Source organism: Oryctolagus cuniculus, chromosome 13 (assembly GCF_051225735.1).
Source record: "Oryctolagus cuniculus isolate XC-2025 breed Fujian yellow rabbit chromosome 13, ASM5122573v1, whole genome shotgun sequence".
In the NCBI taxonomy this organism is placed as follows: domain Eukaryota; kingdom Metazoa; phylum Chordata; class Mammalia; order Lagomorpha; family Leporidae; genus Oryctolagus; species Oryctolagus cuniculus.
Genome location: NC_142879.1, coordinates 47,380,297 through 47,407,500, shown reverse-complemented (window position 1 = coordinate 47,407,500; position 27,204 = coordinate 47,380,297). Strand labels below are relative to the sequence as shown.

Sequence of the window (27,204 nt, the reverse complement as noted above, 5' to 3'; positions counted from 1 at the left end):
TATCATTTATTAAGTTATATAAGTTAATTTTTAATAGTGGCTGGATTTAGCATTATGCTCATCAAATTCTCAAAAGTTTCAGTCTGCTCTCAGGAGGCAGGATGAGCTAGTCCGACCAGAGGGTCGGACTTCTATCAGATTTGGGGACCAACACTGGCTACCTGCGAGGTCCTGAAGGCATCTTTTCTCAGTCACGAAGGGTGGAGAATGAGAGTCCCCACCTCTTCAGGTTGCTGGGGGGATTAAACGAGATGCTGGGGTTGTGCCTGGCAGCGTAATGAGTGCTGAGTAAATCTAAGTTATTTTCAGTGTTGGGTCTTTAACAGTCAAGGGGATGTAGTGTGGCTCTCTATGTGGGTATCTTTGAGTTAGTCTGAATATTAGATGGGTTTCAGAATGGGCTGAAGTTAGCATAATCTTTTTCATTGTATTCTTTGTTTTTACCAAAAGCAGTTTCTTTCTCAGGCCAGGATTCTCCTTCTTCTCCTGTGAGTCTTGGTGGTTTTTGGTGATGATGGCCTTGTCCTCACTCAGTGCAGAGGGTGCTGTAGGGGAGCCCATGGCGCGGTAGCTCTGCCAGCCCTGGCATGAAACCAGCAGCTTAGTCAGGGTCTGGCCAAAGACAGTGGGATTTAAAGCCTGGAGTGGGGGCTTGAGGGTTTGGGGAAAGGGGGAAGATCAGTTACCTAAAAATTATCTAAGTAGTAAGGTGCTTAAAGCATATCTTATTTAACGTTGAACAAAATCAAATACTGAATAAAAAAGTTCTTCATTAAGTTGAACCTCAGTAATTTAGAATCTGAGAATTCAGATGAGTCCTTAAAAATTAAAAAAAAATTATTTGAGAGACTGAGAGAAAGAGCTCCTATCTGCTGGTTCACTCCTTGCGTGCCCGTCACAGCTGTGACTGGGCCAAGCTGAAGGTAGGATCTGGAAGTCAAGCCAGGTCTCCCACGTGGTTGGCATCACTGCTGCCTCCCAGGTCTGCTTTATCAGGAAGCTAATGTGAGGAGCTGAGCTGGGAACTGAACCCAAGCGCTCTGATATGGGACACCCGTGTCTTGACCTCTGGGTTAAACACCCACCCCTAAAAGATTTTAATTGAACAAAAATTCTAATTATTTTCCTGGTCTGAACTTTATAGATTAGTGAACAAAGTCTAATCTAAAACCAGAATTCTTCAATTTTAGTAACTTTTACTTTACTTCAGTAAATAATCTCATTAAGAATCTTTGTGATTTAAAGTAGCAGATCAGTAACCCAACAGTGGTTTCAGCCAGTGGTTCTTAATATTTTTGGTCTCAAGATTCCTTTAAACTCTTGAAAATGTGGTGGACTCAGAAAGATTTTGTTTGCATGTGTTGTATCTACTGATGTTGACCATTTCAGCGATCAAAAGGCCTATAAGATTCACATTTATGCAGTCATGAAAATTTCCTGTGCTTGGCCTATAGATTGGGCCGGTAATAGTAAATCCTACAGCAGTAGCATTGAGAGCACGGGCTTGCAAATAATCCTCGTTGCAGAGTCATATGTGTGGTTCAGCTATGCAAGAAAGAAATGCAATTTTGCATCTATCTTTCCAACCTGGAGTAAGGTGTCTACATCGGTAACATAACTTTATTTTCCTTGACAACTTAATTTCTCATGAGGGCTTGAAAACTTGCTTTTATGTACACTTGACATAAATCGATGTGGGGGTTCCACCTTCTTTTCCCTGGGATGTGGCTAAATTAGTGGGGTTTGTGTACTGCTGGGGGTGTTGCAGGAGACCATGTTTTGGTTTTCTTATTTGGTTCTCAATGCCGGATCTGTGCCGGTCGTGGCTGAACAGTCCCTTGTTCCTGTGTCTGCCACTGTTTTTGGTTAGTAGTTGTGATTGCTGCCTGGGAGTGTGTACTGAGGCTCCGGTAGTCTGTGTGCTCTGGGCTATTGGTGGCCTTTCTGCCTGGACTTGGTGGGGAGTGGTCTAAGCCATGCCTCAGGGTACATAGTTCTCCTGTCTTCATTCTCTTTGTTTCCTTCCTCTCTCAGTCTGGGTGATATTCTCTTAGAGACACTTTCTCCATTATGTTTTTCCCCTAAAGGGCACCAGGCACATCCTCCTTAAAGGTTTGAGGTGTAAGAAACACAAAGTGGAGACTTGCCATACCAAGACCATGCACTCTGGCAGGAGTACCTGCTTGAGTGAGACAGGAGATGGAAAGCGGAAACATGAGGGGGGGAAATGTTGCTGTAGGTTGAGCATACCTTCTCTGAAATGCTTGGAACCAGAAGTATTTTAGATTTTGAAATATTTGCATAGATTTTATCCATTGAGCATCCCAAATCCAAAAATCTGAAATGCTGCCAAACCCAGAACTTTTTGAGTGTCATGTTGTCAAACTGTATTTCAAATTAACTCTACAGCCAACAGGAGTGGAACATGTCAAGGTCCGGTGGATCTTTGTGTTCTTCATGGTAGTTTTTGCATGTTTCTGTTAAGTCTGTGCTTTGTAAACTGTGTATTGGACTCATTACTGCATGAGGATGTTGATTTAGTGGCTCAAGGTCAACATTAAAAAGGGATTAAAATGCTGATTAAGATGTCAGCATCCCACCTGGGTCATTGCAGGCATTTGGGGAGTTCACCAGTAGATTGAAGTGCTTGCTCTCTCTCTGTCTCTCAAATAAATTTTTAGAAAGGAATAAGCTAGAATAAAATAGAAAATGTTGTAGGATATCACACAAAACAAGTCTGGGTATTCTTTTGAAGCTTCTATTATATACACACGGCTGTGTGTATACTGAGTTGTGTAAAGATGCTTTTCTTACTGTGGGCTGTATTCAGTTTCAGCTCTCACTGAATTTGCTGTGTTGTTTGAATTTTACCTTGAGTAAAATACATTATTTTTGAAGTTTCTTGTTGTCATAGCTACAGTCCTATATTCATTTTTAAAAATGCGGAGTGAGTGGTTGTAACCTTGAATCTCTGCTGGATTGAAAATGGCGTGTTTCTGTCTCATAGCTAGGTAGGGTCGAAAACTGTCTTCCTTCAAAACTTGAAAGGCAACATTTTGCTGACAGTAAGACTGATGATATAATTCTGCAGGCAAACATTTTCTCTCTCCAGAAGCATTTTTGCAGGTTTTCTCTCTTTGGATTCTGCCATCTCCCCAGGGCCTGTGCTGTAAGGATTTTTTGCTTCTTCTTCAGGGCACTTAGATCACCCTTCAGAGGTGAGGGTGTAAGTGGGTCTTTATTTGCTTCCTTTCTTGTTTTTGAGCATCTCATTGAATGCATTTGTCCACAGGCCCATTGACTTCCCTCTCAGAGTGTCTATTTATCTCTTTGTTATGGGACTTTGTTTTTTGCTCTCCATTTTATCTAGAAAATCACTAGTTACATCATTTATCCCATTACTCTGTCTCTGCATTGGCTGTTTTTATTCCAGCAGCCATATATTTTAAAAATGTACTGTAAATATTTGACAATGAGTTAAATTCACTGTTTTTGGAATATAATTCTATGAGTTTTGGCAAACATATAGTCAAGTGACGGCCACCACCATCAGCAGAGAGAACAGGTCGTCATTCCAAAACCTTCCTCCTGTGATCCTTTTGTAAGCAACCCAATTCTCACCCTCACCCACTATGTGAGCCCCTAACTTCAACAAGCATAGTTTCCTTTTTAAGCTTTCTAGTAGCTGTTTGGTGTTTTTCTTTTGTTTTGCTTTTTTTCCACAATCTGTTCTTTCTTTGTTGATTTGACTTGACCCTGAAAAGTTAGGAAATAACAGATTGGCAAAAATATCAAATGAACAGATTCTGTGGGTTGCAAGGAGTTTGCTCCTTTGGTCCGGGGTGCTTGGCAGTAGTTACTGGGACACTATATTGAGGAGAATGTTGGGCCTTTTCTGGACACTGCAGAGACAGTGGTATGATTTGCAGCTTCTACCCTGAGCACAGGTTGCCCACAGGCTAAGTACAGACCCCTATATCAGCTGTGCTGGTGGTTCTTCTTCTAAGTTTCCCACAATTCACTTGATTTATTTTTTGGCCGTAATTTTATCCATGTGACTATAAAATTTTTATGGAGAATGTGTAGCTGAATGTAACATCACATCTCTCATTTTACATAGATCTTCTCTTAAAAATATAATTATTATACGCTTTTCTCCTCCCTTTAGCTTTATTTTTATTGATGTTGTACACTCATGATAGGTACTGTATCTGTTCTTATCTTTAGCAGAGAAATATAATGTGGTCGTAATTGTGTCTGTAATGTTCTGTTTTCTTGTAAGCCTGGTTTGATATTTTTCAGATGATAGCAATGTCTTGGATATGTGAGTCCCAAATCTGCCCATGTTCTTCTTGACTGTAATCAACAGGGCCATTTAGTGTTCCTGGGCACAAATCACAGGGCTGCTCTGTGTCACACACTTCTTGTTTGTTTATTCCCATGATCAATATCAGCAACAGCACAGGGAATAGAGTCTCCTCTGCTAGCTCCCTATTTTTCTTAAACAACATGTGGGGATGTTTGTGCGTGTGCGTGTGTGTGTGTGTGTGTGTGTGTGAATTTCTCGCCTCTTAGGCCATAATTCAAAATGTTGGTGACCCATTTCAATAGCTGATAAGCATTTCATAGTGGGGTAGGTCAGGTTTCCTGTGTAATCCCTTTGATAATGCCTTCTGTTATAAATACATGAGGGAAGTTACAATGGAGTCCTGCAGAGGAAGTAAATCAATAGGTAGCAAGTTGTTTGACCCTTAGAGCCAGAAAGAGAATTTGGTAAATTGTTAGACAGGTTATTGACTGCCCTTTCAAGAGCCAGGGGTTTGGATTCTGTAACTCCTTTCAGCTGGGGCTTGTATTTCTTGTATGAGAGGCCGACATTATCATAATCCATTTCTCGCTTTTATGTTATCTATCAGCAGCTCTCATAAGCCTCCGTTCTGAAGGGCAGTCCCCATTTACTTGCTCTAAGTCACCGTCTTCTTTTTTTTTTTTTTTCCAAATCATAAAATTGATGTTTTGCAACCAGCAGCATTCTGTGTGAGTTGTTTATGGAGGTGCTGTAGGGAGGAAGACGAATGGTAGAATTAAGAACGAGATGATGGCTGTGGAAGGAAATTCATGAATAGACATCACATCAATGCCGTAGCAAGATGCGCTAAGGAGTGTGTTAAACCGGAAGATGCTGAAAGAATGTCACAATTGCAGTCATCATAATATTTTCTCTGACTGCCTTTGAATAGTGCTAATGATACATGAACGTTTTTTTAATGAAATGGTTCTATTAAATAGAGGATGCCCAGCCTGACCCTAAATGTGTAAAAAAAGGTATTATCTTGGAATGCCCCTGCCTGTGAAATGGTGATTCCCTTAGCAACGGAAGTGGCAGTGGAGACGTGTGGAGTTGGTGGTGCACTCCTGCTGTTGCCCGAGCCTGCACATGTTTCACGTGAACGTTTCTTCATTTACATAACTCACCTACCTGAGATGGTAACCAACATAGGATATCTTTGTATATGATCGACAGTCACAAAATTTTCTAGGGGCTTTTTTGTTTAAGGGAAAAACTGGCACATGTTCTCATACAATATGCCATTTTTCTTCCTGGTTCTTAAACGAACAGAGAGAATCTTTCAAGTACCATGAAGTCAAGTTTTAGGATACTCTTTCCAAGAATGAAATACAAGTGGAGACTGCTGACTACCTGCTCTGCCCTTGGTGAACCCAGTGAGGAAAGCCCCAGGCTTTGGGGACGGCGTGCAGGCCCTCTGCTCTCTGGGCTGCAGGCGGGAAAGAAAGCCAAGGATAGACGGGAGGAGGAGGAGTGCCTAGGCAGGTGGTGGGGGCGTTGCCAAAGGCCAGGGCTCGGCTCCTTGCCATTCCTCCTGCTGCAGCTTGGCGATGGCTCTGGTTCAGGTTTTCTAGGCATAGGAGGAGGCCTTCCTTAAACAAATCTGTTACCATTTTCCTCTTTTTTGGAGACACAGTGCCATGTAGATGTAAGTTCTGTGTGCAGTTGCTTTTGCACTGCTTCCCTGGGCCCCCGTGTTGCATCTCCTGCGGGTAGGTCATGTTGTGGCCCCACCCCGGCAGCTGTGCCTGCCTTCTCTGGTCCTCATGCTGTGCGTGCTCCCATTGCTCCTCTGCCCGTGGAGACCTCTCTGTGCCGAGCACGAGGCTCCAGGGCTGCCCCTGCCCAGTGCTTTTCCTTCCCAAAGGTGGTTCAGATACCCACGGTTTCCCCCTTGCTCACTCTCAGCTGCACCTGCTAAGCCCCCACTGCAGTCTCATGCTGTTGCCTTCTCATGGTGTCTTATCTTAAATGCAGGTGTGGCAATGAAGTTAGGGCACATGGCACAGGAGGCAAGGTCACAACCCGGGGCATTGTCCTTTTTTTTTCCACTCTCATTGCATTATGGGCACACTGATATCCAGCTTTTTTTAAAATTTATTTTAAAGAACCTTAAAACATTATTTATTTGAGAGGTGAAAAGACAGGTAAAGAGAGAGTGCTCATACTCCTCACATACCTGTAATGGGGTAGAAGCTTCGAACCCAACCCAGGTCTCCCATATGGGCAACAGGAACTACTTTAGCCATCGCCACTCCTGCCAGGGTCTGCATTAGCAGGAAGCTGGAGCCAGACAGTGAACGCAGGCACTCTGATATAGGTCCCACATATCACAATGGGCCCCCTAACAACTTCTCCAACAACAACTTCTTTCTTTGATTTATGTGTTTATTTGAAAGCCAGAATTACAGAGAGGGAGAGCCATTGGTTCAATCCCCAGATGGTCACAATGGCCAGGGCTGGGCCAGGCTGAAGCCAGGAGCCAGGATCTTCTTTCAGGTCTCCCACATAGGTAGTAAGGACCCTGGTACCTAGGCCATCTTCTGCTGCTTTTTCTTTCTTTCTTTTTTAAAGATTTACTAACTCTGAAAGACAGAGTTAGAGAGAGAGGTAGAGACAGAGAGAGATGTCTTCCATCTGCTGGTTCACTCCCCAGATGGCTGCAATGGCCAGAGCTGTGCCGATCCGAAGCCAGGAGCCAGGAGCTTCTTCTGGGTCTCCCACGTGGGTGCAGGGACCCAGGGACTTGGGCCATATTCTACTATTTTCACAGGCCATAGCAGAAAGCTGGATCGAAAGAGGAGCAGCCAGGACTAGAACTGGCGCACATATGGGATGCCGGTGCTGCAGGCGGTGGCTTTAACCTACTGCGCCACAGCACTGGCCCCCTGCTGCTTTTTTGAAGCCCTTAGCAGACAGCTGGATCAGAAGTGGAGCAGCCGGGAAGGGGGCTGGAGCCCATATGGGGTGCTGGTGTTGCAGATGATGGCTTTATCCTCTATACCACACCACCGACCCCCATGCCTCCTAAATTCTAGGTCAGATGCCTGTCCTGCGTCCTGCTTTCTCCTCCATGTGGGAGCTGTTGGTGGCAGGCTGATGGTCACTAGCATACAAGTGTGGGTCCTAGCAGTGGCTCGTGGCCAGGCCTCCTCCGATGCATCAGACATCTTGTTTGATTGGAGTGTCACGAGGTACTAGTGCTATACAGTTTGAATACCACTCCTGTCACAAACTCCAATTTCACATACTGTGTGTCTTTATTCATTTTTTATTTTCTTGCTTGACCTAATAATAATGGGGAGAGGGATGCTAAAATCTTTCGCCATGTTAGTGGATGTGCCACATTCCCCCTAAGTATCAACTTTCTGCTGTCTCTCTCTCTCTCTCTCTCATTCCTTCTCTCCACACACACATACACTGCACACACATATACATACACACACAGACGCGTGTACTTAAGTGCTTTTGAAGCTTCTGTTAAGTACTTTTACACTTATATATTTTCTTGGCTAGTGTCTCTTCTTAATAACACCTTTCTTTTTAAAAAAGTTTGTTGTCTCAGTTCAGCTATTTTATAGTGAATTAAAAATATGACAGTGTTGGTCTTTCAGCTAGCAAGTGTTGCCCATTTACATTTTTATGATTATTGAGTTGTTTCCCCCAACTGAGATTTCTATTTGTCCTGTTTATTCTGTGCTGCTTTTTCTTTTCATTCTACTTCTTTTGTGTGTATTGAATTAGATTTTTGACTCTTTTAAAAAATTGAATTTTTCCCTTTCTTAGAATTTGAATTTATATAGTCTATTTCCATTCTTTGTGGCTAACCTTGAAATTGTATTACATGTACTTAAGTAATATCTAAAATTCAGTAATATCCTAATCTTTCTCATGAAAAATAGGAACTTGAAATACTTTAATTTTTGTATTACTCTTTTTTTTTTTTGACAGGCAGAGTGGACAGTGAGAGAGAGAGAGACAGAGAGAAAGGTTTTCCTTTTGCCGTTGGTTCACCCTCCAATGGCTGCCGCGGCCAGCGTGCTGTGGCAGGAGCACCATGCTGATCCGATGGCAGGAGCCAGGTGCTTCTCCTGGTCTCCCATGGGGTGCAGGGCCCAAGGACTTGGGCCATCCTCCACTGCACTCCCTGGCCACAGCAGAGAGCTGGCCTGCAAGAGGGGCAACCGGGACAGAATGCGGCGCCCCGACAGGGACTAGAACCCTGTGTGCCGGCGCCGCAAGGCGGAGGATTAGCCTAGTGAGCCGTGGCGCTGGCTTGTATTACTCTGTCAACTTGTCTGGTATTTTAGTTTTTTGTTTAAAAATCCCTGATGGTAGATATTGTCATTGCTCTGCAAAATGTGTGTGTGTGTGTGTGTGTGGCCACGTGCACATACATGTTATTGTTTAATTTGCTTTCCATGCACTTTGTATTTTTGCTTGCCTTGGAATCATGTCCTTCCTCCCATCTGTTAAAAGTAGTTTCATAGACATTCTGATGATGGTGATTTTTCTCAGGGTCTTTTTGTTCAAAAGGGTTTTATTTTTATTCTTTACAGGTAATTTTGAATAATATGAAACAATAGTTGCTACAAGTGGAGTTGTTCAAATTCAGGAGAAATGTTTAGAATTGCATTTAGATTTATCAGCTTTATACATCCAAAGCAGTTGTGATCATAGCCTACAGATAAGATTACTTCCTTGGTTAAAATCCGAGTATGGAAGATGATTTGAAAGAAAGTCATTGAGCCCTCCCCTAACTTAGAAAAGCAGAGCTGAAAAGCTAGATTAATAGTGTGAAACCAGAACTTTTGCTTTTTGCCTTTTTTAAAAAATATTTATTTAGTTTCAAGACAGTGAGAGACAGAACATCCATCCTCTGGTCTGCTCCCCAAATGGCCATAACAGCCTCCAGGCTGAAGCCAGGAGTCAGGAACTCCATTCAGGTCTCCCACGTGGGTGGTAAGAGCCCGAGTATTTAGGCCATCTTCTGCTGTTTTTCCCAGGCACGTTAGCAGGCAGCTGGATCTGACGTGGTAAGAGGGGCTTGACCTGACACTCCAGTATGGGGTCACGAGTGGTGACTTAGCCATGTGGGGCACAGTGCCAGCCCCAGAACTTTTGCTTTTTAAATGTTCTTAAAATAAGAGTCACGTGGGGCACACTTAGCTCTCCCAGCACTGAGTTATGACAACGCATGTCAGCGTTCCTAACCAGTGAGGCTCGTGAGGGACTCAGTGTCCAGCGTTTGTTCTGGGGTTCTGTCACCAAATTCAGACACCCATGAGGAGGAAGGCAGGTGTTTGTCTGTGTGTATGAGCAGTGTAGGCACTGCGAGCCACTCCTGTCAGCTTTTGGTGCTGAGATTCCTCTAAAAACCCAGGTTCCCAAATGCCAGCCAGGGGCCAGCCTTGGAAGCGGGCCTTTCCAATGATGGTGTGCAGCCTGCACTATTGAGTCTTCCACCTAGGACTCGAAAGGAAATCGTGATATAATACATTCCTCTGGCACTTCAGTTCTGCTCTCAGATGCTGTGGTTTGAATATAACTGTGATAGTGGTCAGGTAAACAGAGAGCCAGGGAGGGTGGCATTCCATGCCCATGAGGAAGACAGAGACGTTGCAGACCCCTGGCATTGCAAAGGATGAAGGGGAGAAGGTAGGTTATTTGACTTCGCCCAGAGATAAGAACGAAAACAAAGGTTTCACGTTTGTTAGGAAGGGATTGGTGTTATGGTGCAGCCTATTGAGCCGCTGCCTGCAATGTCATTATCCCATATGGGAAGCATCGGTTTGAGTCTTAGCTGCTCTGCTTCTGATCCAGCTCCCTGCTCATGCACCTGGGAAGATGGCCAAATATGTGGGCACTGCCACCCATGTGGGAGTCCCAGATGGAGTTACAGGCTCTTGGCTTCAGCCTGGCCCAATCCCAGATGTTGTGGCCATTCCCGTTGTGAACCAGCAAAGAAAGATCTGTATTTCTTTTGTTCTCTGCCCTCCCCGCCCCCATCACCCTGCCTTTCGTATAAATACATAAAATAAATCTTTCTTTTTTTTTTTAAAAAGAAATTTATTAGGGAGAGCTAGAAGTCTGAAAATTAGTGGCTTTCTATAATGTGAGGGATTTATTTTTAGTATGTAATATTTCTCAACCTCAGTGCTATTGACATTTTGGACAGGATAATTCTGTTGGGGAGGGCTGGGCCCATCAAGTGTACCCCAGCATTCAGCAGTACCTTTGGCTTCTGCCCATCCAATGACAGTAATGTCTACCCTCCTTCCTCTCCTTCCAGTGTGACAACCAAAGATGTCTGTAGACATTGCTTATTGCTGAATGTCCACTGGGGACCTGAAATGAAATACAGGATTTACAATATGCAAATTCATAGAGCGCTCAGCTGTGTAAGAAGGTTACTAATATATCACATGCACAGCCTTTGATAAAGTTCTTTCCTATGATTCCATCAGCAACCTCAAGAGAGAGTGAGTTATATGTTCTCTCTATTTAATAGATGCAGGTTCTGAGACACAGAGGCTATCTCTGCAGTAGAGCAAAGAGAAAGTAGTATAGTGATAGTTATAGTAATAATAATAATAATAATATACTTTCTGTAATTAATGATGATCATTTTTGTTGAGTGCCTGCTATGAGCCAGACATTGTTTGCAATGATTTACATGTTAATTTTGCAAAAAACCTAAGAAATGCTATCTTTATTTTAAAGATGAGGAAATAGAGGAGATAGAAGGAAGAGCTAGTTCCAAACCCAGGCATTCCGACTCTTTTGAGCACTGGGCTCTGGCTGGCTAGTGCATGTTTCTGGACTCTTGTTCTTCCCTAGTAATGTTTGTTCTTACTACCACCCCCAGGGAGCCTGCTGTTTGCTTATGTAGACTTCCACAGCCTGACCAGTTCTGATCTAGTGGTTTGCATATAACTTTTTCTCTATTTTTATCAACTGAATCTTACAGAGTGAAAGCTTGGAGTCATCTTTCTGTGATCTAACTTGGCTCTTTCAGATATAGTCCTCTGTTATTATCTTGATTCGTCTTCCCTTTATTTTTAAGAGAGCATTTCATAGAAAGCTGGATGTTTGCAGCTGTCGGCTCAGGCTTCATACATAGACTTCATCCAATTCCTGCATACTTCAGCTAATAGGAGGACAAGCTTCTATTTGTGATGCTTAGACATTTCACCATCTTCCCCAGCTCTCTCTGCCAGCTCTGAATGTATTATGTATTTCCATGATTTTGTTCTATTTTCCAGGAAATTTATGAACATGTCAATTCATCTACCCCTTATTTTGTATTTTTTAAAGCTTGTTTCCTGGTTCTCTTTGAGCCTCCGTTTCTCATGCCCCCATGCCTTCTCTCCTACCTTCTGACTCTTAATATAGAGGAGAAAAAAAATACCTTTCTTCCCTAGGCCTGGTGAAGAAATCCCTCTTCTTTCCCTAAGATTTCTATCCAAGACATTTATTTTAGGAAGACCTTTTTCAACCATGTCTGCATGATATTTGAAAAGAGCTGCAGTTAATTGTCTGGTACCACCAATTGGTTTCTAAATGCTTTGATGTTCTCTGTTCCTAGTATGCCACCAGGACTGCTAGACCCTCATTTTATTTGCATGCCTGGTTCTCTGTTTTGTTCTTTTTTCTGTAGGCAAGAGGGATGAGTTGGTGTGTGGGAGGTGCCTTCAGAGCACAATGCTCTTGGATTGGTTCAGGGTTAAGGTCTGTGAAATCATTTGGTCTGTCCCAGCCAAGGCAATTGTGGGTGGACTAGAAAGTCAATCAGTCTCTAGCAAGCTAACTTTTAGTTGATCATTTTGTATGGCTCACAGATAATGCTATACATAGCCAAATGCCCCTTGACAGAAACAGTGTTCCCCATACCTGGTTTAGATGGACGCTACTGTAGGGGCGTGCTGGGGAGCTAGCTCATGTTTGACAGGGCACAGATGCGTCTAGTTTGGCATAGTTCATTAGGTTTCTCCAGATATTCCAGTTGTTCTTTCTTTCTTTTTAAAGATTTATTTATTTACTTGAGAGTCAGAGTTACAGAGAGAGAGAGAGAGGGAGAGAGAGAGAGGTCTTCAATCTGCTGGTTCACTCCCCAACTGGCCGCAATGGCCGGAGCTGAGCTGACCGATGCCAGGAACCAGAAGCTTCTTCTAGGTCTCCCACGCCAGTGCAGGGCCCCAAGTACTTAGGCCATCTTCTGCTGCTCTCCCGGGCCACACAGGATCGGAAGTGGAGCAGCTGAGACTCAAACCAGTGCCCATATGCGATGCCGGCACTGCAGACTGGGGCTTTAATGCACTAGGCCACGGCGCCGGCCCCCAGTTGTCATTTCTGATGCAGTGCAGTGTGTGTGGCCATCTGTGATTACACTTGTTTCTTCTGGATCTGTGGTTCCAACTCAGGAGACTGTTTCACTGTTGCCTGACAGGAGTTTTTCTTTTTTGAAGATCTTATTCTCCTGAATTTTGCTAGCCCTGAATGCCCCCACTACCTCAGGTTTTAATTCATTTTCATTCTCATGATCCTTGCAGTTTCAGACATGAATTCCTTTTTTTCCCCAGCATTTATTATTTTGGCTATTAATATGAAATTGAGCTTTTTCAAGTATGTTAAAACTTTGGATGATTTCTTCCTGCTGTGCATATTTTGAGAAAGTTATGTATAGATTAACCCATGATTACAAAGTCATTAAATTTTAAGATTGGAAGGGATATTGGAGCAGCGCAAAGTGTTGGCATCTGTTGATGGTTCTGTCATAATTGCAAGTTGGATCAGTCTGCTAGGAAATTTGCTGTTTTGGTCACCAAGTTTGCAGAATATATCCTAAAAAAGGAGCAGTATCATCCCCAGTTCTTTTTTCAGCACAGCTCTCTTTCCAGATAGAGCTTGAGATGAGAGGCCAAGACCGAATGTATAAAAGTGGTGTGTATGTGCAGGCATGTGTTTTATAGGTTCAAATCCATCACACTTTCTTATTGTGAAGTTGAATGGTGAGAATAATTAGGTGATTTTCATGATGTGATACTTAGAATGAGACATTTGGGTGGCGAGTGAAACTTCATTAGTATCTAAATAGAAGTCATTTTTGCCTTGCACACAGTAAAACATCTGCAAATTGTGCCCCTCAACTGTTCACTTATAATCTCAGGATGTTCTTTTGTTAAAAGTTAAGTAACTAGGCAGCACTGTGGCCCAGCAGGTTAAGCTGCTGCCTGTGACATCAGCATCTCATAGAGGTACTGATTTGAGTCCTGGCTGCTCCACTTCTGATCCAGCTCTCTGCTAATGTGTCTGGGAAAGCAATGGAAAATGGCCTAAGTGCTTGGGCCCTTGCCACCCTCCTGAGAGACCCAGATGGGGTTTTAGGCTTCTGGTTTTGGCCTGGCCAAGCTTCAGCCATTGCAGCCTTTTAGGGAATAAACCAACAAATGGAAGATGGATCTCTCTCTCTCTCTCTAACTCTGCATTTCAAATAAGTTTTCAAAAAATCAAAAAAAAATTAATTAAGCATAAATGGCAGGGAGAGTATATCTCCCAAAGTATGCCCCCGAACTGATTTAACCTGCAAGTGAGTGTACTAGGGGTCTCACCCTACTAAAGTTCCTGTAACACATTTGAGAATGTATTTAAAAAGAGAGAGAGAGACAGACAGACAGACACCAAGAAATAGTGAGGCCTCCATCTGCTGGTTCACTCCTCAAATGCCTGCAATGGCTGGAGCTAAGCCAGGCTGAAGCCTGGGAGCTGAGAACACAATCCAGGCCTCCCCTGTGAGTGACAAGGATGCAGTCACTGGAGCCATCAGCAGAATCTGGAGTCAGCAGCTGCAGCTAGGTATTGCACACATTTGCTTTGATTTGGCATGCAGGCATCTGAACTACTGGGCTAAGTGCCTGCTCCCTGAGAGTGCATTGAATTGCAATTTAAAAAATAGTTAAAATACATACTTAACAATTTTGAATAAAACCTTGTGGAACCCTGAAAATCTCTATATAACTTTACTTCACAGAATATATTTTGAAGAATGAATGTGTAGTTGTTATTGGAGCTTTAAATGACAGCAATACATAGCTGCTACATTTTCAAGTCCAGTCAGGTTCAAACTTCTCAGCCATGCCTTGCCAGTATGAAATAATACAATAGAACTGTCTCTCTAGCTTCACCTGTGTGCTGCCTGGACCACAGGAGTGGCCCCCAGAAGGGTGTGACTGAGCTGGTGTCTCTGACTTTAGCATAATCATAGGGACAGACCTTACTTGACTCATTTGAATCTGTGAGTCCAATGCTAGCTGACGTTTTAAATCCCTGTAACTTCTAGTTTCTTGGTCTGAGTTGGAAGGACAAAAGGTAGAAAAGAATTTGTGCAGAGCTGAGTGGTAGGGGTGCAAAATGACCTCTTGGACAGTCCGGGGCTCACAGCAGCCCAGTGTTCTCACAGGGTTTCAGCCAGCCCACCTCTGCAGACTGTGAAACATGACTGCTGTGGCCATGATCCGGTGGTCTCTATGAAGATGACTCCAAATTACCATGAGAAAGTGTGAATCAGGTTTCCATGTATTCTTTTTTATATATATATATACATATATAAGATTGATTTATTTACTTGAAAGTCAGAGTTACACAGAGAGAGAAGCAGAGGCAAGAGAGAGGTCTTCCATCTGCTGATTCACTCCCCAGTTATTGGCTGCAACAGCTGGAGCTGAGCTGATCTGAAGACAGGAAGCAGGAGCTTCTTCCGGGTCTCCCATGTGGGTGCAGGGGCCCAAGGACCTCAACCATCTTCTACTGCTTTCCCAGGCCATAGCAGAGAGCTGGATTGGAAGTGGAGCAATTGGGAGTTGAACCAGTGCCCATATGGGATGCCGGCACTGCAGGCAGTGGCTTTACCTGCTATGTCACAGTGCCGGCCCCTCTGTGGATTCTAAGAAGGCAGGGAAATGATACAGGTTTTTGAAGAGTGTCAATGTCTAACTCTGCCTGTTAAAACAAATAAAAAAAAATAGTTGAAATGAGTCTGCAGTTATGGGGTTAGCTTTGGTTACCTGGAATGTGGACTTCTGAGGAACACGAAATTCCTGAAGAATTCTGGGAAAAAAGGAAAAGTATATTCTGTATACATTTCTCCTATCATGAATCTGACTGTATAGGGCTAGAAAATATTTAATTTTTCTTTTAAAAATTTATTTATTTGAAGGAGAAGAGTGAAAGAGCTCCCATCTACTGCTTTACCCACCCTCCCCCAGATGCTTACAATGACTGCGGCTGGGGCAAAGCCAGATCCAGGAATCAGGAACTAAACCTAGGTTTTCCACATGAGTGGCAGGAACCCAATTACTTGAGCCATCACTGCTGCCTCCCAGGGTTTGCATTGGCAGGAGACTGGAGTCAGAAACAGAGCGGGCACTCAAATCCAGAAACTCAGATATGGGATGTGGGCCTTTTCATTGCTAGGCTCCACACCTGCTCCAATGTATTTAGGCTAACACATGCAAAGCCCTCTGCACAGGTGAGCCTCAGCAAGGAGAGGCGCCGGGGACAAAGAAACAGGGAGGGAGCTCTTGGAGGAACAGCTCTTCTCTTTACAGCCTTTGAGTGGAGACCGTGGCAACCACAAAGCAGCTTTTGGGGTCCTTCCCAGCTGGAATCCCTTTGCCACCAGGGGGGCCACCTGTGAGTGTGGAAGGTGGCTGTGTGTGCATGCACCTGGCGTGAGCTTCCAGCCCAGGTTCCTAAAGGCTCTGTCGGCTACACCTCCCTCCCCTGCTTCTGTGCACAAATATTGATTGGGGCTGTCCTGGGGGCCAGTCTCTGGCAGGGACTGGGGATGCAGGCAGGCACTGGCTCTGACAAGGGACAAGACATTCTGCCCTTAATGCTGCTGAACTTTCTCTGTGCCTTGAAACAGAGGTGCAGATGGGCAAACACCATGACTAGGAGAAGCCTTGTGACAGGGAAGTACCTCCGGTCTCCATCCCTATCCAAAATCTGGGAGGCCAGGAGAGCTTCCTTGAGCAAGTGGCATCTAAGGCTGAATTACCCAGGAAAATGGGGTGGGAGGAGGGATGGGGCTCCAAGCCAGGGGAACAGGGTGTCTGGGAGCCATGGTAAAGGCAGGGTGAACCCTGGGACTGAAGTGACCCTGGGGCCAGAGCATGTCAGGAGAGCAGGATGTGTGCGAAGGGCTGGGCATGGGGGCCTTGGGAGGCAGGCGGCAGGTCTTTAGTCTGCGATTAGTGCGAAGTCACTGGCAGGTTTTACTTGGTGTTTTAGAATGCTTGCTTTGACAGTTGGGAGTGGCAGGGCAAGGCTGGCAAGGGTTGCAGTTACCTGGGAGATAAATGGCTTGTAGTAAAGATTTACGATGGAGATGATGAGATGGGTGCATCTGCAGCCATGTCTCTGTAAATGTAGTTGAGGCATATTGAGCAGACAGGATTAATGCACTTGGTGATTGATGGATTGGTTGATTGATTAGATGTGTGAGGAATATGGCTTACACTCCAAGGTCTGACTTGGGCACTAGAGCATGAATAAATGACAAAGAGAATACCTGAGGAGGAGTTCAGGGTTGTGAGGGGACTGTGGGGGCAGAGGAAGAAGCCAAGCCTGGGGTGAGGATATTTCAAGGTGGAGTGGAGACCAAGCAGGAGGACGACTGAAAGACATCTACTGGGTGTGTCCACAGAAAGCCATTAGCACTCTGGGGAGAGACACTCTGGAAACAAAGCTGGAAGCCAGACACAGAGTGGGGGAGCGAGCTGAGGGGAGCTGGGCAGGTACAATGAGGCTAGGCCTCTTAGGAAGGGAGTTTGGCTGAGGGTAGAGCAGAGGGTGTACCTGCTACAGAGGTGGCAGGTACAGGGAGGGACACTACAAGTTGGGAAAGTCCTGAGCGGGTCTGAGTGTCCACAGGCAGTGGCCAGTAGGAGTAGAAGCTGAGGTTGACATTTTGGGAGAAAGTGGGGATACTGAGTGGTAGTCATGAGACACCATGGGGATCCCCAATAACTATGGAGAGATGGCCCCAGTCAAAGGGAGTGATGGAGGGGTGGGTAAAACAGTGGGTGTTAACGCATTGCTTTGTAGCACAGTATTTTAATTGTGTCCTTTTACAAACTGTCTCCACAGACACTACCCAAAGCAGTCCTTCACGACGGTGGCAGACACCCCTGAAAACCTTCGTCTGAAGCAGCAGAGTGAACTGCAGAGCCAGGTAATTTCTAGAAGGCCTGCTTTCTTGCGTTTTTGCTGAAGATTATTCGCAAGGCTGCTCTCCTGAGATTTATTTATTTATTTATTTATTTTGCCATTGTGCTGTCACCTGGGTCTCCAGGCAGCCTGGAGTCTGAAAGCAGGCCTGTGGAGGGGGAGGGGAATTCCAGGTGAAAGTGTTGAACATCTGGATCCTTCCTGGTCCTTGCACATCTCAGTAGTCTCAGCTGTGCTGTTCCCATGGGACTAGGGCAAGTAAATGAGTTCTGGTCAGAGTAAGTGTTTCCCAACAATTCTGATATATTTGGCCCTAAATATTTAAAAACATTTGATAAATAGCTTTTCCACACCACATATGTAGGGGAGAAACAAGGTGTCAGCTTGACCCAGTTGCAGTGGGAGTGGGGCTCACAGCCTGTCTGCGTATCTCACACCAGCCACTAGCTTTGTTTGCATGCTGTCACTTGATTCATATTTCTCTCGTATGTCACATTGACAGCATGAACAAAGATTAGAACTCTACAGTTGGCTCCCGGTCAACCATTTTGGATAGCAAGTTGCCTTCAATATGGTGAAACACATCCGTTAAGACCAGGGTTTTGAATGGTGGGGTTTGCCGCAGGGGTACCTGATCTCTTTCAGAAACGCAGTGTGCTCTCTTTGAAAGAAGTGATGTCGTCTCTCACGGTAGAGGAGGATGCTGGCAACCGCACAGCAGCCCACTGGCCAGTGGTGTGAGAAAACCACATCCAGTGGAAGCAGGAAGGCTGTGTGCAGGCTGCCTTTGGCTTTTCATTGGCTTGGCCGTGGGCCAGCTCCCCTGATTCTTTGTGCTTTTGTAGAGTGAGATAGTCTGTCTCGCTTACCTGTTCTGAGGATAACAGCAAGCATCAAATGAGGCAGGTGGACAGTAAAGCATTTTGAAAGGTTAAAAAAAATGTGTACCAGTGTACCAGTGAAGACTGATGATGGTGATGATGATGGTAATGGTGGTGGTGGTGGTGGTGGTGGTGGTGGCAGTCCCCGATAATCCCTAGTATGAAAAAGGAAAAAAGAGCAGAATTCGTGTGACAAAGAGACATCCAGCTAATAGTTCTTGAAAATGTGTCTGCAGTTCTTAATGAGAGCCATCAGCTCTCAGTCACTCAGGATCGAATTATCTCCCAGTAATGTGCTTTACCTAATTTCAAGGGAGATTGTGATTCCCTGCATCCTCTTTCTGGGGGGCTTGAGGCCACTTCTTAGTCCATTTAATGAGAGGAAATAGAAGTAGAAATAGAATTTATTCCTGATGAATACTGTGAAGCCTTGGTTGCGAGCTAGTTTTTTGGTTTGTGTAAAATGGCAGTGTTTTTGATTTGTGTAATTATGTGCTAAGAGATGAGTTCCAAGGATGGGGTGCTGGCCAAAGAGAGACAGTGTTACGGAGGCCAGCAAGCACACTTCTGCTCACTCATTGGCATCACCCGGGTACCGGGACTCAGTTCCACTGTGTGCGGATCCGGTGCCTTTCTTCTCATCAAGTTAGTGGTAATCAGAGAATCCAGGAGAAGTACTAAGAGCACTTTGGAAACAGAGCTAAGTCTGGCAGTCAACTACTTGTTTCTTGCTCATCACATGCCCGGGTACTGTGCAAGGGAATTCATAATTTGCTGATCCTCCCTTCGTAGTTTCTAAGCTACTTGGGGAAAGAGGACTAACGCTCACATGACTGTTTCATCAGAAAGGGAAGGCCCTGTGTGGGTTGGGCTGGATCATCTTTGTGCTGGGGCTGCGATTTGCATGGAGCCCTGAAGGCTGAGAAAATCTGAGGTGGGCACTGGCACCTTCCCTTTGAAGGACTCTGTCCTCCAGGGATTGGGTATGGGTGCCTTCCATGCAGCTCAGGAGCAAGCACTGAGCATTTTCCTGCCACATGCTTCTTGTTGGAAATGCAGAGAGATTTTACTCTTCCGATTTTACTCTTCCTCAGGTAGCAAGCTGCAAGCTTCAGGAAGCAGCACTCAGTTATAGACCTGGTGGGACAAGCGCTCATAGAGATATGTACAAAGGGCGATGGGATCACCACGTACTGTTCAGGGAAGGCATGGGTGCAGGTAAAACGGTGGCAAAGAAAGGCAACCTCGGTTCTGTCTCAAGAATTTCCACACAGACAAGGGCGGTGAGCAAAGCGAGATTTATTTAAGTCAGAAACCTCCTGCCACAGCAGCCAAGAGGGGGGCTCCAAGAGAGACAGAAACTGTGATGGTCGAGTCTTTTAAGCACAATTTTGGGAGAAGAAAACAGAACCAAAGCTGAGAATCAATCAGAGGGTGGGGACAAAACCCATGAAAAGGTGGGATTTGTAATCCTGGCTGTCCTGTCCAGCTTGCTCACAATCAAATGAAAAACCATCAGAAAGGTGTGATTGGTGACTTCTCCTTTCTATCACATGATAAACCAAAACTCAGAAGGGTAGAATCACTGCTTCCTTGCTATTCTTGTGTTCAAACTGTAAACTCAGGAGTGGGATTTGGTACTTTTATCTGGCTGAAGGTAACTTTTGGGGACAGGCAACCATTTTGCACCCTCTTAAAGAGATGTCTCCTTTCCTCTTTCCAACCAGGACTGACCTGACTATTAGTCCATCTGCCTCCTCACAGCATCAGATTTTTTTTTTTTTTTTTTAAGATTTTGCTGAAGTGCGATCTTCCCTCGGGAAGAAAACGTGGGCTCTCATCAGGCAGTCAGTGTGGGCAAATTCAAGTAAATTCAGGAAACGTGTTGATTGCCTAGTACATGCAGGGAGTCGCTGTAGACACTGGGACTATAAAGACATCGTGCTCATCAGCAGCAACCTTGCTGTAGTCCAGGCTCGTCATCCTGTCTTTCTACATGTATCACTTCACTGAATCTCAAACAACGTCGTGCGACAGGTATTTATCACTATCCATACTTGGATGAAACACTCACATTTTAGAGAACTTAAATACCTTGTTGTTGCAAGCTTTGCTGGTATGGACAAGCTTTGCTGGTATGTCCAGTGTGGACATCAGACTTCCATCTGTGAGTTCCCAGTGCCCCCCCTCCTCACTTGTACCCTGGTCCCTTTTCTCAGAGAGCACCAGCAAAGGAGATCTGCAGGCAAATTATTGCAGTGCAGAGGTCATGGAGTATGTGTTAAGGCAGGATGTTGCATAAAGTGGAAGTAGGAAGTCATTTTTTTCTAGGTGAGAAGTAAAAGCACTTCTTTAAGAGTATTTCCATTTTTGCAAAAGCACGGAGAGATACTGTCTTGATACTCAGTAATGGCATTTAATTTAATTACAACCTATTAAGCAATTCAGTTCTGCAACAAGGCATTACCTTAGAGTTTGATATCTGGAATTCTGAACAGGCTCACTAGTCTTGATGCACAATCAACTATTAATATTTTATATATTTGTTTTGGTAATTGGTGATACTGCATGAATCAAATCTGCTCATAGCACCAAATCTTCAAATTCTGAAATCTTTTAGAATTGTTTGGTTAAAACTACTTCTTTTCTTTCATTTCATTAGCTTGCCGAATAAGCCAAAATAAGGGAGAAATATAAATTAATTTTTAGTTGAGTCTAGAAAGTTATTCATATTTATACATTGTTATCTCTTTTATTTTAGGCCCCTATCCCTCTTTGAGAGGGTTATAAATACAGCCAGCATTTTAAACCCAAGTGCTAAAGCTGCCCAAGCTTTTTTAGGCTCTATTTTAGGTGCCAAAATATTATAATAAAGGGACATGGCATAGTGGAGAAGAAAAAAGCAAGCTGGGAGTCTGTGCCTCAAAACTGATGCTAGTGCTGGCTTGCAGGCATTCTCTACCTCGCAGGTCACTGCCAAGCGTCCTCTTGGCCAGCCATCCACCTCGGTGGATGTGGAATTAGCCACGGGGCGGGGCGGGGGGGGGGTTGGGGTGGGGAGGGGCAAAAGGAGGGGCTCTTTTGTCATCATTCCTTCTCGTTTCGTTGTACACCACAGGATGGCCTACTGCAAAGACATAGCATCAGCGGTGGTGAGGAGCTCCCAGGGACACTGGTAGCCTACTTGACAAGCAGCGAAAGTAAAACTTTCCTCTATTGAAATAAGCGGCACTGCAGGCCACCACTTGCCTTGGGCCTGGCAGCCTGCCCTTTATTTATTTATTTACTTATTTACTTACTTATTTATTTTTGGAGAGAAGTGAGTCCCGAGTTCCAAAACCTTCACTGAGAAACTGAATTTTTGGAACAGCAGCACTTTGTAAGTTTGAGGAATCCCCAAACTTTAATAACCCAAAGCCGATGCAAAGCCTTTTAGGAGAGAAATTTCTTTAATTAGTGTTTTATTGTTATGTTGTGGAAAGTGCTTGCTTCTTCAGGCTGTGTTGAACACTCGTTGGAGGAGAAGCCACAGTTGTTTCGAGTGCCCTTGCTTTGAGGAGTCTGTAGACATCTAACAGCCGTGGAAATGGGGCTTCATATAAAATTTGGAGTGGAAGCTCCATCAGAAAGGGCAAAGTGGCTCTGCAGGGGCGGAGTCTGAGATCCAAACCTCTGGCTTCCCTGTATCCCTCTGCTCCTTGGCCTTCCACACCCTGGGTCTTTGGAAATCCTGGGCATCTCTAGGGCAAAGTTTTGAAAAACATTGCTCAAAACAAAGACAAAATGTTAGCTCCTTCCCCACTTAGTTGATTAACTTAGCTGTTGGCAATCAAGCTGAAAATAGTGATTTGGGGCTCACTGTATTCTTCAGTGGAGTGTGATTTATGAGTGCTGATAAGATGAAAGATTGGAAATGATTGTGGATAGGATACAAATCACTCCGGAACCTTTGAGTCTTCACTTTGTAATCTATGTGGATTCTTTTTTAATGTTCCAAGTTTCCACAGAAGCATAAGAAACAGTTCATATGGAATGTAATATATAATAGTTACAGGTGAGAAGGTAATGGGATTTTTTTAAAAAAGGTCTTTTTAAATTATTTCTTTGAAAGGCAGAGAGAGAGAGATATTGATATCTTCCATCTGCTGGTTTACTTCCCAAATGCCTGCAGCAGTCAGAGCTGGGTAGGCTGAAGCAGGAGCCGGGCCTCCCATGGGAGTGGCAGGGGCCCAGGTACTTGAGCCATCATCTGCTGCCTCCCAAGTGCATTAGCAGGGAGCTGGATTGGAAGTGGAGGTGGGAGTTGATCCCAAGTACTCTAATATGAGATGCTGGTGCATCAGGAGGAACCCTCTATGTTATAATGGTCATCCCTGTTAATGTGCCATTTTATAGAGTATAATAATTGAGCATCGTGGTGGAAGGAATGGAGATACATGTTTAATGTAGACCTCTGGAAACTCAACAGCTGGTGGTGTGGCAGGCTGGCCCTGCTCCAGCCTGCCCTTCTGTACCTCCTCATTCTGCGTCCCATTTCCACAGGGCTTCTCTCTCTCATCTATCATCTAACCCCCCAGTAAGGTGTTCAGTAGTCATCTAAAGCCAGACCCCTCTCAGGTGACAGTGCATTTTATAGGGCATCTGCTGAAGTCTGATTTCCATCAAAGCAACAGGTCGTTGACTGAGGAACTTCCTTTACTGTCAAAGGAACCACAGTAGAACTACTATGGACAGCCTCCTGTGTTTGCTTCACACCCGTTCCGTGGGTCTCGCCGCTGTCATCAGTCTGATCTACATTTCGTTTGTCCCTGAGTCTGAATCCCATGCTAGATGTTGGGCGTTGTGCAGGAACAAACCAGGTGAGGCCTTTCCTCTCTGGAGGGCTGTGGTCTGGTAGAACAGAGAGTGATAACAAAATACCAACCAAAGCAAGTGACATTGCAGCTGTGACAAGGCCTGCAGAGAGAGCGGAGTGTGTTTCAGTTAGGACTTCAAGCCTATCCTCAGGGTGGTCTGCTGCGTCCTGCCAGCCCGGGCCCCCCTGCTGAGTGCACCACCATTTCCCCCATTTCCCAAGCTCAGCTGACAGTGCTCTTTGTTGCAACCTCTCACTGTCCCCCACGGCACGGGACAGCGTCAGCCTGTAGCACGCGACAACCGTCTCGGTGAGAGTTTTTGTTGGTACTTCTCCCTTTCCTCTGGTCTTGGACAAGCTGCCTTTCATACTTGCCTTTTAATTTTCTCTTTTCTTTGAACCTAATTTTGGCAGCTTTACATGCCCCGTCTTTTGATTTCTCACCGTTTGATGCCAATTTCTGACCCTCTGGGGTAATGCCTCTTGGTTGCTACAGTCCTCACTTTCTCATGTGTGTCTGGGTCAAAGGTCGCAGGGAGACGCTGCCATGAGTTTATTTCAAGGCTCTGAGGCAGGGAAGATGATGAGAGGTTACGTTTCGCATATCGGAAGGGATGAATGTGAGGAAGGACTTCAAAGGAGAAATATTAATTCACTTGATGTGGCATAGTTTCTTTCAGGGAACGCAGCGTGCTGAGCAGATGTTAACTCTAACCTTTGCAATTTTGCTAGCCCTCATGATTTCCCTTAAGTCAGATTCTTCTTCTTTTCTGTTTTAGTCCTGGCTAAGATGATGTCAGAGACAAAAATGCCAGGGTGAGAGGCAGGAAAATCACCTGAGATGTTTTGATTGGCGATGTCACGATGAGTTTTAGAGCCTTTAATCACAGGGCCCCCTTTACCCCCCTGGGATGCCCCGTGTTCGTCCCATCTGTTTCCAGGGTCCCAGGCACGTTGGTCCTTTGATGCCCTTCTGACTCATCCTCCCTCCCTCTCTGGCATCCCTGCTGCTCAGGGTGGAGGGTGTGGGTGCTGTCCCTTGGGTGTGCAGGCTGCTGCTGACTACGAAGTGGACCAGAACCAGGTATGCCGCCCCTGTGTGAGGGATTGGAATGGGCAGTCCACCCCCATGTCTGTGGGGTTCACACCCACAGATCCAGCTGATCATGTGTAGAAAATGTTCAGAGAAGAAAACTGCATCTGTACTTAACACGTGCAGTCCTTTTCCTTGCCATTATTCCCGAGCCAGCACAGTGCGACAACTTATTTACTAACATTTACAGGGCATCAGTATTCTACGGGATCCTGAGATTTATTTTTATTTTTTATTATTTTTTTTGACAGGCAGAGTGGACAGTGAGAGAGAGAGAGAGACAGAGAGAAAGGTCTTCCTTTTTCCGTTGGTTCACCCCCCAATGGCCGCTGTGGCAGGCGTGCTGCGACCGGTGCACCGTGCTGATCTGAAGCCAGGAGCTAGGTTCTTCTCCTGGTCTCCCTTGTGGGTGCAGGGCCCAAGGACTTGGGCCATCCTCCACTGCACTCCCTGGCCACAGCAGAGAGCTGGACAGGAAGAGGGGCAACCGGGACAGAATCCGGCGCCTCGACCAGGACTAGAACCCGGGGTGCTGGCACCACAGGCGGAAGATTAGCCTATTGAGCCATGATTTTTTTTTTTTAAGATTTATTTATTTTATTTAAAAGGCAGAATACAGAGAGAGAGAAAGAGATCGTCCATCTGCCGGTTCACTCCCCAAATGGCTGCAATGGTCAGAGCTCGGCTAGACTGAAGCCAGGAGCTGGGAGCTTCACCTGGGTCTCCCACATGGGTGCAGGCACCCAAGCACTTGGACCGTCTTCTGTTGCTTTCCCAGGCACATTAGCAGGGAGCTGGATCCGAAGTGGACTCAAACTGGTGCCCATATGGGATGCTGGTGTTGGATGCGGTGGCTTAACATGAGATGTTTTAAAGCATACCGGGAGATGTGCAGAGGTTTTTATATCACCTTTTATATCAGGGTTTAGAGCATCCGTGGATTGGGATCCTCGTGGGTCCTTAGGGATGACTGTGTAGCTTTTCAATTCCGTGGTTCTGGGGTCATGAATGTGACATCTGTGAGCAGGAGGGTGCTTTACAAAACATGAAATAGTGTTTTTCATCTTTCTCTCCCCCAAACCTCTCTATAAAAGGAGCAGAGTGACCACTACTTTGGGAAGGGGGGAATGTGGCCTCCTGTGAAGGGGGCATTAACCCTCTCTTCTAACAGACTGGACTATGGCCGCCCCCTGCCTGAAGGCTGAGCTCTCAGAGAGGGCAAATCGGGAAGGCCTAGTAGACAGGTGGAGGGAAAAGCTAAAAACAGAGAAGCCCACTCCCCAAGATATCCCTCAACTCCTGCCCTTGTTCATGGCAGACCTGGCGCTCTGCAGCACTGTGGGGAGGGTGAGACCTGAGTGGTATATCCTGGTACCTTACTCTGTCCTGTGGCTTGGGAGGTGATGGGAGCCCCAGTGAGCCTCAGACCGAGATACAGAGGCTGCCATCAGGCACGCTGTCACGGCAGGTGCAGTGTGTCCCCGTAGCCGGGGTGGGCTGTGCAGGCAGGAGCAGTGGTTGGACCTCACTGAGGGGTGGGGAGGGACCAAGTCTGCCAGGAAAGCCCTCTCCTCTGCCTGGGCCAAGGAGGAATGCCCTGGGGGGTTGCTGGCTGCATCAGATGCCTACAGGGTGCCCAGAGACAGAGAGGACAAGATGCCAGTGAGGCTGGAGGAGCTCAAAGGGAGAGTGAGGGAATGTGGATGTGGATCCTAGACTTGCCTTTTCCTTCACCCTGGGGTCACTGATGCCCTTCCCACTCACATGCACTTAGACGCCATCTTGGAGAAGAGACAAGGAGCAGGAGGAAACTGCTCTACCTCACTTGACTGTTCAAGTTGTTGAATGGACTTGCAGTAATGGATGAAACTAAGTGTAGCTCCTCCCACCTTGGTGCTGTAGGGACTTGTGAGGAATGGCAGAGCAGCCATAAGGAATGAAGATGCAGGAGGCGGGTGTTGGGCTTCGTGGTTGAGTCACTGATTAAGGTGCCAGCATCCTTGGGGCCAGTGTTGTGGTGCAGGGGTTAAGCCGTTGACTGCAATGCCAGCTTCCCAAATAGGTGCTGGCTACTCTGCTTTCAATCCAGTTCCCGCAAATGCACCTGGGAAAGCAGCGGAGGATTCCCCAAATACTTGGACCTCTTGGGCAGGAACCTGGATTGAGTTCCTGGCTCAGCTTCAGCCTGCCTCAGCCCTGGCCATTGAGGCCATTTGGGGAGTTAACTGGCAGATGGGAGACCTCTTTCTCTGTCTCTCTCTACCAACCCTAGTCACTCTGCCTTTCAAATAAATTTTTTTTTAAAACAAAAATGGGTTAAGGTGCCCATGTCCCACATCAGAGTGTCTGTGTTTGATTTCTAGCTCCAACTCCTGATTCCAGCTTTCTGTTTTACATGTGGGAAACTTAGATTGTGTTTCTGGCTCTCAGCTTTGGTCTTAACCCAGCTCTGTCCTTTGTGGGCATTTGGGGAGTGAGCTAGTGGATGGGCGTTCACTCTCTCTGCCTCTCTAATGAATGAAAATGAAAGAAGAAGCAAAAGATTTACTTTCTTTGATGTCTGGAGATCATGATTGGGAGATTACGTAGACCTGGAAGGGTGACAGGCAGATTGTCTCATGCTGGAACACAGGTCTGATTTTGTATGACACACGCTTAAACACATGCAGGACCAAAGAAGACCAGAATAGCTACAGTCATAAAATCCATCCCCTGTGAGTAACTTGTCTCATCTTTAGCCTGGATTTGAAAGACCAAGGCTTTCTTCATGTCATGTGCTGATGCTTGGGGTGCTGAG

The 27,204-nt window shown here is 45.5% G+C and overlaps 1 protein-coding gene across 2 annotated transcripts in view; it reads left to right on the top strand.

The window, feature by feature from the left end:
• NEBL (nebulette) overlaps window positions 1-27,204 on the top strand; it is a 395,196-nt gene that overhangs the window by 135,183 nt on the left and 232,809 nt on the right. For both annotated transcript variants that reach the window (XM_070055474.2, XM_070055473.2), the window contains exon 3: window positions 17,498-17,582. In XM_070055474.2, the coding sequence (XP_069911575.1) occupies window positions 17,498-17,582 (85 nt within the window). The remainder of the gene's footprint in view (window positions 1-17,497; window positions 17,583-27,204) is intronic.